This window comes from Dendrobates tinctorius, unplaced genomic scaffold (assembly GCF_039654945.1).
Source record: "Dendrobates tinctorius isolate UK_male_01 unplaced genomic scaffold, ASM3965494v1 ptg000075l, whole genome shotgun sequence".
Classification (NCBI taxonomy): Eukaryota; Metazoa; Chordata; class Amphibia; order Anura; family Dendrobatidae; genus Dendrobates; species Dendrobates tinctorius.
Genome location: NW_027361743.1, coordinates 18,945,883 through 18,959,650, shown reverse-complemented (window position 1 = coordinate 18,959,650; position 13,768 = coordinate 18,945,883). Strand labels below are relative to the sequence as shown.

General features: G+C 46.6%; 1 protein-coding gene across 3 annotated transcripts in view; it reads right to left on the bottom strand.

Annotated features, from left to right (window-relative positions):
* Window positions 1–1,998: 1,998 nt before the first annotated feature.
* ZDHHC20 (zDHHC palmitoyltransferase 20) overlaps window positions 1,999–13,768 on the bottom strand; it is a 97,526-nt gene continuing 85,756 nt past the window's right edge. For 2 of the 3 annotated variants that reach the window (XM_073583038.1, XM_073583040.1), the window contains 2 exons: window positions 9,321–9,393; window positions 1,999–7,407 (listed from right to left, as the gene is read on the bottom strand). In XM_073583038.1, coding sequence (XP_073439139.1) covers window positions 9,356–9,393 — 38 coding nt within the window. In that variant the 3' untranslated portion in view covers window positions 1,999–7,407; window positions 9,321–9,355. The remainder of the gene's footprint in view (window positions 7,408–9,320; window positions 9,394–13,768) is intronic. The other variant, XM_073583039.1, reaches the window with a different exon arrangement.

The following is a 13,768-nucleotide window of genomic DNA, read 5'->3' as shown; positions in this document are numbered from 1 at the left end:
GAGTCACTTGGCCTTGATTCCATGTCAAAAGTCTGGATTTTGGACGCAATTTATCCATGAAGATAACCCCTGGCCAGACTTTTCCAAACAGCAGATGGGTGTAGCTGGGTCCCACAGGTTGCTGTCAGCTATAACACTGCTGGACATCTCTCAAGTTTGAAGGCAAATAAGCATCATGTGTCTTTCATCTGGTGTAGTGATGAGCGAGTATAGTCATTGCTCAGGTTTTCCCGAGCACGCTTGGGCGTCCTCCGAGTATTTTGGCGTGCTGGGAGATTTAGTTTTTGTCGATGCAGCTACATGATTTGCAGCCGCTAGGCAGCCTGAATACACGAGGATTGTTTGTTAGGGAATTCCTCACATGTATTCAGGCTGGCCAGCAGCCGCAAATCATGCAGCTACGTCGACAAAAATTAAATCTCATAGCACGCCAAAATACTCAAGAGATCACCCCGAGCATGCTCAAGAAAACCCAAACAACGAGTATACTCGATCATCACTAATCTGGTGCATGACGTGTCCTTGGTCAACCACGTTACCTATTTATACTTATTCAAAACAGCTTTAAAGGGGTTGTCCAGTCTTCTGATAAAAGTCTGCCATGGCAAACTGTCAGGATTCACCAGTATAGCCAAGACCACAAATATGTTGGAATATGGCCAGTATACATATCATGTGTGGTCACAGGGCTACCCGCACTCACTGGCAAAACCTGTGAATCCAGACAGCATGCTATGCGAACACTGTCAGGATTCAGAAGTCTATAGTCCTTCTGTGTGACTGCTGACTTCATAAGAAAAGCCATCTTGATACCCCAGTCTGCTTTAAAAACTTAGCTTGGGAGAGACCTTGCTGATGCAGTATAACTACCTTGTGTTTTGTCACAGTGGTCAGTCTTGCTATGATGTACTGAGATGAAACACTCTTCGATATCCTCACCTTTGGAGCAGAATTTGGCTGTTTCTCATTATCATTTCTCTGGTATAATTGGTTACTCATACACTGAACTAATCCTACAAAATCCCTGACTTAATGCCTGTGTACCTAGAAGGATTTATGCTGTCTTGAAGGCAAAGAACAGTCACATCAAATATTGATTTGATTTAGATTTTGAATAAATTTAATAAAATGCAAAAGAGGGGACTGATAACATTTCATCTGAAAGCATTCTTACTTTCCCACACCAGTATTGTACATCCGGCCATCGCACGGGCTGGTAACTGCTGACTGGTGAGTATTGGACATTCCCACCAAAAGGCTACAGATCGCCGCCTGTCCTAATGCGACTTTTATATGGGCCAATAAATGGGGACGAGCGTTCATCAGAATGCTGGTGGTTCCCATCTATCAGGCTGTGCAAACAGGTCAACAATCAACTCACAAGCAAAACACTGGTTTGTCCGGTGTGAGGATTTTAACCAGCTTAAGGCCGGGATCACGCATGCGATAAACTCGGATGAGTCCCGCATCTTAATACCCGGCACTGCCGCCGGAACTCGGATCGGAGTGTGCGGCTCCATGTATTTCTATGCACCCGTGCGCTCCGATTCGAGTGCCGGGTATTAAGATGCGGGACTCTTCTGAGTTTCTTGCATGTGTGATTCAGGATATTTTTGATGTTGTAGAGTTTCTTCACCTATTATGTAAATTGTGTTGTTTTTTTTTGTTCATTCATGTGTTGATTAAATACGTTTCCGCAGCAGAAATGCACTAAAAACTCATGTGCGTTTTTTTACCTTTGGATTTTCTGCACCTAATGCACGGCTATGAGGAAAATCTGCACAGAAAACTCAGTGTACCCACAAGAGAAATTGACAAGTTGTGGATGTGAAACACAACGAAAATATGCAGAGTGAAAATCACACCAAAAGCTCATCGTGGAAACGTAACCCAAAACTTCCATCATCAAAAATGCCAAAAAAACAAACTCACTAAGTGATTTACACAGTAGATTTCTTAGCCTCTATAATTGGAAAATAAGAAATTCACGACAACAGATAAGTAAAAGCAATTTATACATAAAAATACAGTATGAATAGGATACAAATAACACAGCTGAGCCGTAGGATGACAACAGACAGCAATATAGGAGGCATTTCATAACATTGCATCTGGTAATAGAAAAGTGTCATTGTCGATCCCAAAAAATGCACATTCACCTTGTAATACTGCTCATACCGTCAGATGGTATCGGACTCTAGTGAGATAGACAGTGGATTTGTACCTACAGTCATGGCGGAAAGTGTTGGCACCCTTGAAATTGTTCCAGAAAATGAAGTATTTCTCCCAGAAAATTATTGCAATTACACATGTTTATTTCCTTTGAGTGTATTGGAACAACAACAAAAAAAAAAGATAAATAGGAAAACATTTCACATGAAACCCCAAAAATGGGCAGAACAAAATTGTTGGCTCTCTCAACTTAATATTTGGTTGCTCGTCCTTTGGAATAAATAGCTACAACCAAATTGTTTCCTATAACCATCAACAAGTTTCTTACAACTCTAGATCTAGAATTTTGGACCATTTTTCTTTTGCAACTGCTCCAGATTTCTCCACAGGTGATCAATGGGATTTACAGTGCCTTGTGAAAGTATTCGGCCCCCTGGAACTTTTTCAACCTTTTCCCACATATCATGCTTAACATAAAGATACCAAATGTAAATTTTTGGTGAAGAATCAACAACAAGTGGGACACAATTGTGAAGTTGAACGAAATTTATTGGTTATTTTAAATTTTTGTGGAAATTCAAAAACTGAAAAGTGGGGCGTGCAATATTATTCGGCCCCTTTAACTTAATACTTTGTTGCGCCACCTTTTGCTGCGATTACAGCTGCAAGTCGCTTGGGGTATGTCTCTATCAGTTTTGTACATCGAGAGACTGAAATTCTTGTCCATTCTTCCTTGGCAAACAGCTCGAGCTCAGTGAAGTTTGATGGAGATCGTTTGTGAACAGCAGTTTTCAGCTCTTTCCACAGATTCTCGATTGGATTCAGGTCTGGACTTTGACTTGGCCATTCTAACACCTGGATACGTTTATTTGTGATCCATTCCATTGTAGATTTTACTTTATGTTTGGGATCATTGTCTTGTTGGAAGACAAATCTCCGTCCCAGTCTCAGGTCTTTTGCAGACTCCAACAGGTTTTATTCAAGAATGGTCCTGTATTTGGCTCCATCCATCTTCCCATCAATTTTAACCATCTTCCCTGTCCCTGCTGAAGAAAAGCAGGCCCAAACCATGATGCTGCCACCACCATGTTTGACAGTGGGGATGGTGTGTTAGAGGTGATGAGTTGTGTTGCCTTTACGCCAAACATATCGTTTGGCATTGTTGCCAAAAAGTTCGATTTTGGTTTCATCTGACCAGAACACCTTCTTCCACATGTTTGGTGTGTCTCCCAGGTGGCTTGTTGCAAACTTTAAACAACACTTTTTATGGATATCTTTGAGAAATGACTTTCTTCTTGCCACTCTTCCATAAAGGCCAGATTTGTGCAGTGTACGACTGATTGTTGTCCTATGGATAGACTGTCCCACCTCAGCTGTAGAGCTCTGCAGTTCATCCAGAGTGATCATGGGCCTCTTGGCTGCATCTCTGATCAGTCTTCTCCTTGTTTGAGATGAAAGTTTAGAGGGACGGCCGGGTCTTGGTAGATTTGCAGTGGTATGATACTCCTTCCATTTCATTATGATCGCTTGCACAGTGTTCCTTGGGATGTTTAAAGTTTTGGAAATCATTTTGTATCCAAATCCAGCTTTAAACTTCTCCACAACAGTATCACGGACCTGCCTGTTGTGTTTCTTGGTCTTCATGATGCTCTCTGTGCTTCAAACAGAACCCTGAGTCTATCACAGAGCAGGTGCATTTATACGGAGACTTGATCACACACAGGTGGATTATATTTATCATCATTAGTCATTTAGGACAACATTGGGTCATTCAGAGATCCACAATGAACTTCTGGATTGAGTTTGCTGCACTGAAAGTAAAGGGGCTGAATAATATTGCACGCCCCACTTTTCAGCTTTTGACTTTCCACAAAAATTTAAAATAACCAATAAATTTTGTTCAACTTCACAATTGTGTCCCACTTGTTGATTCTTCACCAAAAATTTGCATTTGGTATCTTTATGTTTGAAGCATGATATGTGGGAAAAGGTTGAAAAGTTTCAGGGGGACGAATACTTTCGCAAGGCACTGGATATCCGGACTCATTGCTGGCCACTTCAGAACTCTACAGCGCTTTGCTTCAATCCATTTCTGGTTGCTTCTTGAAGTGTATTTGGGGTCGTTGTCCTGCTGCAAGACCTAAACCCAGCTTTCTGACACTCAGCACTACACGGTGACCCAAAATACTTTGGTAATCTTCAGATTTCATGATGCCTTGCACACAGTCAAGTCACCCAGTGCCAGAGGCAGCAAAACAACCCCAAAACATCTTTGAACCTCCACCATATTTGTAGGTACTGTGTTCTTTTCTTTGTAGTCCTCATTACATTTTCAGTAAACTGTAGAATGATGTGCTTTACCAAAAAAGCTCTGTCTTGGTCTCATCTGTCCACAAAGTGCTTTCCCAGAAGGATTTTGGCTTACTCACGTGCATTATGACAAACTGCAGTCGTCTTTTTATGTCTCTGCGTCAGCAATGGGGTCCTCCTGGGTCTCCTGCCATAGCATTTCATTTCATTCAAATGTTGACAGATAGATTGCACTGATACTGATGCTCCCTGAGCCTGCAGGACAGCTTACATTTCTTTGGAACTTGATTGGGGCTGGCTATCCACCATCTGGGAGACTAGCTACAGAGCCATGGGTTGTAAACTTCTTAATTATGTTGCCCACCGTGGACAAAAGAACCTCAAGATTTCTGGAGACTGAGATGGTGAACATTGTTCAACAATTTTGGTTCTAAAGTCATCAGACAGTTCTCTTCTTCTCTTTCCGTTCTCCATGCTTAGTGTGGCACTCACAGACACCCAATGCAAAGATTGAGCCAACTTCTCACCTTTTTATCTACTTTCAGATGTGATTTTCATATTGCCCATACCTGTTATGCCACAGGCGAGCTTGAAGGAGCATCACATGCTTGAAACAAAGTAATTACCCAACAATTTTGGAAAGGTACCAAAAATTTTGGTCTGCCCATTTATGGGGTTTTATGCCATATTTTAAATTTGCCTTTTTTTTCTCTTTTTTGTGTTTTTCCAATACACAGAGGGAGTAAACGTGTATAACAAAACGTGTGTAATTGTGATACATTTTCTGGGAGAACTACTTCATTTTTAGGAACAATTTCAAAGGTTCCAACACCTCTGACCATGACTGTATGACGACCTAATACCTGTGGTTCTGGTAAGATTATTCATGTTCAGAGCATCAGTCCAGTAACATTTTGCAAATAAAAAAAAAAAAGGAATGTGGCAAAATAAAACCTTGGGTCTACTACTATACCTGTAAGTATCACTGACCAGCAGTGGAGGTAGGATCATTAGGACTGGCTTTCGGCACCGCACAGATTTCGGTGAGACCGGTTGACAATATAAGGTGGATGCGGGTGTTCGGCCTGATGGTTTGGTCTGACGGCCAGAAATTGCACCCATCACCCTAGTAAGAACACATTCAGGCTCCGTCAAGCCTGTATTTAGAAGGCAAGGAATAGCTGCCGGCCAAATAAGTGTTCTTCTGTCAGCGATGTGGCCACTTTATGTAAGAGATTCCAGCCTGAATAATTACAGTATTCGTCTAGCCATTGAATAGGTGATAAATGCTAGATGGTGGTGGTCCATATGCTGGGACATCCAGCAATCGCTTGAATGGAGGGAATCCCGTTTCCCCTAACAGCATTTATTACCTTTCCTGTGAAATATCTCCATTGTTCACATGTTGTGGGTTTTTTTACCCCGCAGGCAAAATCTGCTTTCATGGCAGGAAAGAAGCTGCTTACAGAAAGCAGGTTTTGCAGCGTTTTTGTTGTCTCTTGTGCATGCTGTTTAAGTTTATTGCCAATGTCGGATGTGTGAAGCCTGGCTAAGGGAGATTAGCAATTGCCAAGTCACAATCTGAAGGAAAAGAAAAAAAAAGACAAAAAACTAAAATTGTGAGGTCAATGCACAATGGACTGATGGTGAAAATCGGTGACTGATGGTGAAAATTGGCCAAGGTACACCCTTGCTAATGACCCTTCCACTTCCAGCAATTGGCTACATACCTGACATACATACCTAAGAATATTGGGTCTCTCATTGCTGACTAAGGATACTTTGCTGGTGGACATGCAATAAATCCACAACACACAGACACGTGCAGTGATCATGAAGAACGTGGCAAAATGCGCATAGCTCGGTCATTAGGTCCTACGATGCGGCTGTGTAATCTTGGCATAACATTTATGCAGCCGCTGTAAATACCTCAAAAATAAGAAATGCGATTATACAGGTGACTATTAACACTTGGACAAAAAAAAAAAAAATCAATAACATGCTAAAATCCAGCAATGACAAGAAAAGAAACAAAAAAAAGAGCAACGTGCTTCTCTCTATTTACCCAACAACCTGGTGGGATCGCTGCCATTTTCATAAAAAAAAGGTATATAAAAAGCAGTATAAATAAATGCTGCCAGTATAAAACAACTCCATGGTACCGAAGTAGGTGCAATCGGCTGAAAAACACGCAGTCTTTTTTGGGATATTTGCGGCCTGTGCTTCTCCCCCCTCATGCAGTTTCTGTAGGGGATTGCGGGAGGGATTTCCTCTGCTTCCGGTAGATCATATACGTCTATCACCATATAAAGTATGCTAGAAAAATTATTTGCGTAGGATAAAAATGAAATAAAAAAAATTGCCATAACTCGAGGTGAAAATTAAAAATTTTTTTAAAAAGTGAGGTCAGCGCACAATGGGCCGATAGAGGAAATTGGTGTCTTTATCCTGCGCCCGTTGTACACTTTTCGAAAGTCCGTTCAATACTAGAAGACGTCTGAAACACAGAGGAGATCCTCTGAAAAGGAAGCTACTACTCCCAACACGTTCCAAGAGGATAGGGGTTGTAGTTTTACTTGCCCATTAATTTTCAGCACGTGATACCGCAAAGTATGGTGATTTTATCTGAAGCACCTGTTGGAAAATCTTGGCAATACTCTTGAAAGTTGCAAACGTCTAAGGAAATTATTGCAGTCGGATGCAGACTAAAGGTTAAAATGTAGGAGTAAGAAGTTGCTATGTAATAAAAGTCAATGAGTAAAACTGCTGTTAATGCACTAGGAGGATATTAAGGCAATGGTCATCCTTTCTTCGGAGACATTGGCTGTTGTGCAGGGTAACTTCGCAGGCTGGTGAAAATCGACGATGATCCATGATTCTTCCTTGTTCGCTTGGTATCGCCGCACATTCTGTCCTGCACAAGACCTAAGGGAAAAAGGAAAATAATGAAACAAACAGACAACTCTTCAGGCTATGTGCACACGTTGCGGATTCCGCTGCGGATTTTTCTGTGCGGAAACGCAGGTAAAACCGCAGGTAAAGTGACCTGCGGTTTTGCCCTGCGGTTTCACACCTCTACTATGGTAAAGGTATGAAACCGCTGCGGAATCCGCACAAACAATTGACATGCTGCGGTTTGTAAACCGCAGCAAAACCGTGCGGAAAAACCACACCGTCAGCACAGCGTTTTTGAAACCCCATAGGGTTTCATTGTACTGTACATGGTCAGCGGAACTGCTGCGTTTCCGCAGGGCCAAAGCCGCTGCGGAAACGCAGCAGAATCCACAACGTGTGCACATAGCCTCAAAGCGACGGCTCTCCCGGACTACTTCTTATACTACTTAGCTGGCGAACTTCGCTTTATACAACATTGGATAGCAGATAGTCGTTTGCCTAATTCAGGACATCACCTTGTGCATTGTTTGAGTCTTCAGAGGTTTCTTGGAGGCACCAGAGCGACTCGCATGCTCCCATCTTGCCAATTCACAAACTTGAGGTTCAAGTGTGGAGAACCACCAAAAAGATTCAATTCAAAGAGTCCCCCCTATGGCATAACAGTGCCCTTCCCGAATTGCTACATTCCCAAGATGCTCAGTTTTGGTCAAACTTAGGGGTCAGGACACTGGCACAGGTATATCCTCCAGGGTGGTCTTGTTTCCTTTGATCAGTGTCAACAGTTCTGCCACTTCCACAGACACACTTTATTTCGTTATCTGCCCTAAATAATCAGTTCCCAGACATTGGAAACTCTCTCCTATCCCTATACCACGTGATTAGGATTCTAAGGAGCCAGGGACACAAGAGGGTTGATCTCCTTTTTATACAGCCAGTTACTAAGCCGGAGAAGCTCCTCATCACCATTGTTGGTTGAGGCCAAACAGAGGAGGATTGGAGCGAGGCCTTGACCTCCCCACAGTATGTTTCACTGGTAATTAATAACAAGCTAGTCCACATGTATAAAGTCCATCAATGCTTCCTGACAGCTAGCAGGTTATATACCACCAGTAGATCCACCACTGCAGGTGGCCATAGGTGCGGGGAAGAGGTGGCCGATCTTATACCCCTCCTGTTGCAGAATTTTGGAAAGCGTCATAGCTATCCTCATATAGCTCATACACCCACTGTACCACTCTGCCTTAAGGTGTGTTTATTGGGAATCCTCGATGAGGAGACCTGGCCTCACCACCCTCACACTTCTCAAGGAAACCGTCCTGTGCACCTCCCCACCTAATGGTTTTCCATCTTTCTCTGCCCTCCTCAGTCCCCTGTACAGCCAGAGCTGCCAATCAAGGAAGAGGAGGGCGTAGTTAGATGAAAATAAGTTGTTGGCCACGCCTAGAGTGCACCGAGCACCTCATCAGCATATTTGAATACAAACAACAACGGATTTGGACACTAAAGGCATGCTTCTTTATTAGCGCTACATCTCCTACAAGTTCATGTGCTTGGTTCAAACAATCATTTTGTTCAGCTAGATCACCTTTAAAAATTCAAGAAGCTAAAAATCTTGTATAAACCGGGCCCTGCTCACAGCTGAAGGTTTGCCGCAATTGCACCCTGTATAAACAATCCTATGTGAGATAAAGTGCCTGAAATTCAGGGACTCACATTTGTTTGCCAAGACTTGGACAGATTTATTAAAAAAAAAAACCCAGACAAATAATAGTTTTGGATATGCAGAGTTTAGATCTAGATGCCGGGAAACATCTGAATCTGCCAATGGTGGGATTAGACAGGGAAGGATCCGACGTGCAGCGGATCAGATCTCTCGCTCCTTGGCTCCGATACAGAACTATAAATGTAAGCTCTGGTCCTGCAGTAGAAGGGTTACACCTCACCTCACTCCTCGCTCGGGTCAGCACCGATACTGTAATCAACTCTCCATCAGGATGGTGACATGGTTCTTCTCTACTGAAATACAAAAAACACTGGGACATAAGTGAGAACACGATCCAGGATCTCCCATCACACCTCCCAGCAGGATCCAGGACCTCCCATCACACCTCCCAGCAGGATCGAGTTAATATCTCCCATCACACCTCCCAACAGGATCCAGTATCTCCCATCACACCTCCCAACAGGATCCAGTATCTCCCATCACACCTCCCAGCAGGATCCAGTATCTCCCATCACACCTCCCAGCAGGATCCAGTATCTCCCATGACACCTCCCAGCAGGATCCAGTATCTCCCATGACACCTCCCAGCAGGATCCAGTATCTCCCATCACACCTCCCAACAGGATCCAGTATCTCCCATCACACCTCCCAGCAGGATCCAGTATCTCCCATCACACCTCCCAGCAGGATCCAGTATCTCCCATGACACCTCCCAGCAGGATCCAGTATCTCCCCTCACACCACCCAGCAAGATCCAGAATCTCCCATCACACCTCCCAGCAGGATCCAGGATCTCCCATCACACCTCCCAGCAGGATCCAGGATCTCCCATCACACCTCCCAGCAGGATCGAGTTAATATCTCCCATCACACCTCCCAACAGGATCCAGTATCTCCCATCACACCTCCCAGCAGGATCCAGTATCTCCCATGACACCTCCCAGCAGGATCCAGTATCTCCCATGACACCTCCCAGCAGGATCCAGTATCTCCCCTCACACCACCCAGCAAGATCCAGAATCTCCCATCACACCTCCCAGCAAGATCCAGGATCTCCCATCACACCTCCCAGCAGGATCCAGGATCTCCCATCACACCTCCCAGCAGGATCGAGTTAATATCTCCCATCACACCTCCCAGCAGGATCCAGTATCTCCCATCACACCTCCCAGCAGGATCCAGTATCTCCCATGACACCTCCCAGCAGGATCCAGTATCTCCCATGACACCTCCCAGCAGGATCCAGTATCTCCCCTCACACCACCCAGCAAGATCCAGAATCTCCCATCACACCTCCCAGCAAGATCCAGGATCTCCCATCACACCTCCCAGCAGGATCCAGGATCTCCCATCACACCTCCCAGCAGGATCCAGGATCTCCCATCACACCTCCCAGCAGGATCGAGTTAATATCTTCCATCACACCTCCCAACAGGATCCAGTATCTCCCATCACACCTCCCAGCAGGATCCAGTATCTCCCATCACACCTCCCAGCAGGATCCAGTATCTCCCATGACACCTCCCAGCAGGATCCAGTATCTCCCATGACACCTCCCAGCAGGATCCAGTATCTCCCCTCACACCACCCAGCAAGATCCAGAATCTCCCATCACACCTCCCAGCAAGATCCAGGATCTCCCATCACACCTCCCAGCAGGATCCAGGATCTCCCATCACACCTCCCAGCAGGATCCAGGATCTCCCATCACACCTCCCAGCAGGATCGAGTTAATATCTCCCATCACACCTCCCAACAGGATCCAGTTTCTCCCATCACACCTCCCAACAGGATCCAGTATCTCCCATCACACCTCCCAGCAGGATCCAGTATCTCCCATCACACCTCCCAACAGGATCCAGTATCTCCCATGACACCTCCCAGCAGGATCCAGTATCTCCCCTCACACCTCCCAGCAAGATCCAGAATCTCCCATCACACCTCCCAGCAGGATCCAGGATCTCCCATCACACCTCCCAGCAGGATCCAGGATCTCCCATCACACCTCCCAGCAGGATCGAGTTAATATCTCCCATCACACCTCCCAACAGGATCCAGTATCTCCCATCACACCTCCCAGCAGGATCCAGTATCTCCCATCACACCTCCCAGCAGGATCCAGTATCTCCCATGACACCTCCCAGCAGGATCCAGTATCTCCCATGACACCTCCCAGCAGGATCCAGTATCTCCCCTCACACCACCCAGCAAGATCCAGAATCTCCCATCACACCTCCCAGCAAGATCCAGGATCTCCCATCACACCTCCCAGCAGGATCCAGGATCTCCCATCACACCTCCCAGCAGGATCCAGGATCTCCCATCACACCTCCCAGCAGGATCCAGGATCTCCCATCACACCTCCCAGCAGGATCGAGTTAATATCTCCCATCACACCTCCCAACAGGATCCAGTATCTCCCATCACACCTCCCAGCAGGATCCAGTATCTCCCATCACACCTCCCAGCAGGATCCAGTATCTCCCATCACACCTCCCAGCAGGATCGAGTTAATATCTCCCATCACACCTCCCAACAGGATCCAGTATCTCCCATCACACCTCCCAGCAGGATCCAGTATCTCCCATCACACCTCCCAGCAGGATCCAGTATCTCCCATCACACCTCCCAGCAGGATCCAGTATCTCCCATCACACCTCCCAGCAGAATCCAGTATCTCCCATCACACCTCCCAGGAGGATCCAGTATCTCCCATCACACCTCCCAGCAAGATCCAGGATCTCCCATCACACCTCCCAGCAGGATCCAGGATCTCCCATCACATCACCCAGCAAGATCCAGAATCTCCCTTCACACCTCCCAGCAAGATCCAGGATCTCCCATCACACCTCCCAGCAGGATCGAGTTAATATCTCCCATCACACCTCCCAACTGGATCCAGTATCTCCCATCACACCTCCCAGCAGGATCCAGTATCTCCCATCACACCTCCCAGCAGGATCCAGTATCTCCCATCACACCTCCCAGCAGGATCCAGTATCTCCCATCACACCTCCCAGCAGGATCCAGTATCTCCCATCACACCTCCCAGCAAGATCCAGGATCTCCCATCACACCTCCCAGCAGGATCGAGTTAATATCTCCCATAACACCTCCCAACAGGATCCAGTATCTCCCATCACACCTCCCAGCAGGATCCAGTATCTCCCATCACACCTCCCAGCAGGATCCAGTATCTCCCATCACACCTCCCAGCAGGATCGAGTTAATATCTCCCATCACACCTCCCAACAGGATCCAGTATCTCCCATCACACCTCCCAGCAGGATCCAGTATCTCCCATCACACCTCCCAGCAGGATCCAGTATCTCCCATCACACCTCCCAGCAGGATCCAGTATCTCCCATCACACCTCCCAGCAAGATCCAGGATCTCCCATCACACCTCCCAGCAAGATCCAGGATCTCCCATCACACCTCCCAGCAGGATCCAGTATCTCCCATCACACCTCCCAGCAGGATCCAGTATCTCCCATCACACCTCCCAGCAGGATCCAGTATCTCCCATCACACCTCCCAGCAGGATCCAGTATCTCCCATCACACCTCCCAGCAAGATCCAGGATCTCCCATCACACCTCCCAGCAGGATCCAGGATCTCCCATCACATCACCCAGCAAGATCCAGAATCTCCCTTCACACCTCCCAGCAAGATCCAGGATCTCCCATCACACCTCCCAGCAGGATCCAGTATCTCCCATCACACCTCCCAGCAGGATCCAGGATCTCCCATCACACCTCCCAGCAGGATCCAGGATCTCCCATTACACCTCCCAGCAGGATCCAGTATCTCCCATCACACCTCCCAGCAAGATCCAGGATCTCCCATCGCACCTCCCAGCAGGATCGAGTTAATATCTCCCATCACACCTCCCAACAGGATCCAGTATCTCCCATCACACCTCCCAGCAGGATCCAGTATCTCCCATCACACCTCCCAGCAGGATCCAGTATCTCCCATCACACCTCCCAGCAGGATCCAGTATCTCCCATTACACCTCCCAGCAGGATCCAGTATCTCCCATCACACCTCCCAGCAGGATCGAGTTAATATCTCCCATAACACCTCCCAACAGGATCCAGTATCTCCCATCACACCTCCCAGCAGGATCCAGTATCTCCCATCACACCTCCCAGCAGGATCCAGTATCTCCCATCACACCTCCCAGCAGGATCCAGTATCTCCCATCACACCTCCCAGCAAGATCCAGGATCTCCCATCACACCTCCCAGCAGGATCCAGGATCTCCCATCACATCACCCAGCAAGATCCAGAATCTCCCTTCACACCTCCCAGCAAGATCCAGGATCTCCCATCACACCTCCCAGCAAGATCCAGGATCTCCCATCACACCTCCCAGCAGGATCCAGTATCTCCCATCACACCTCCCAGCAGGATCGAGTTAATATCTCCCATCACACCTCCCAACAGGATCCAGTATCTCCCATCACACCTCCCAGCAGGATCCAGTATCTCCCATCACACCTCCCAGCAGGATCCAGTATCTCCCATCACACCTCCCAGCAGGATCCAGTATCTCCCATCACACCTCCCAGCAAGATCCAGGATCTCCCATCACACCTCCCAGCAGGATCCAGGATCTCCCATCACATCACCCAGCAAGATCCAGAATCTCCCTTCACACCTC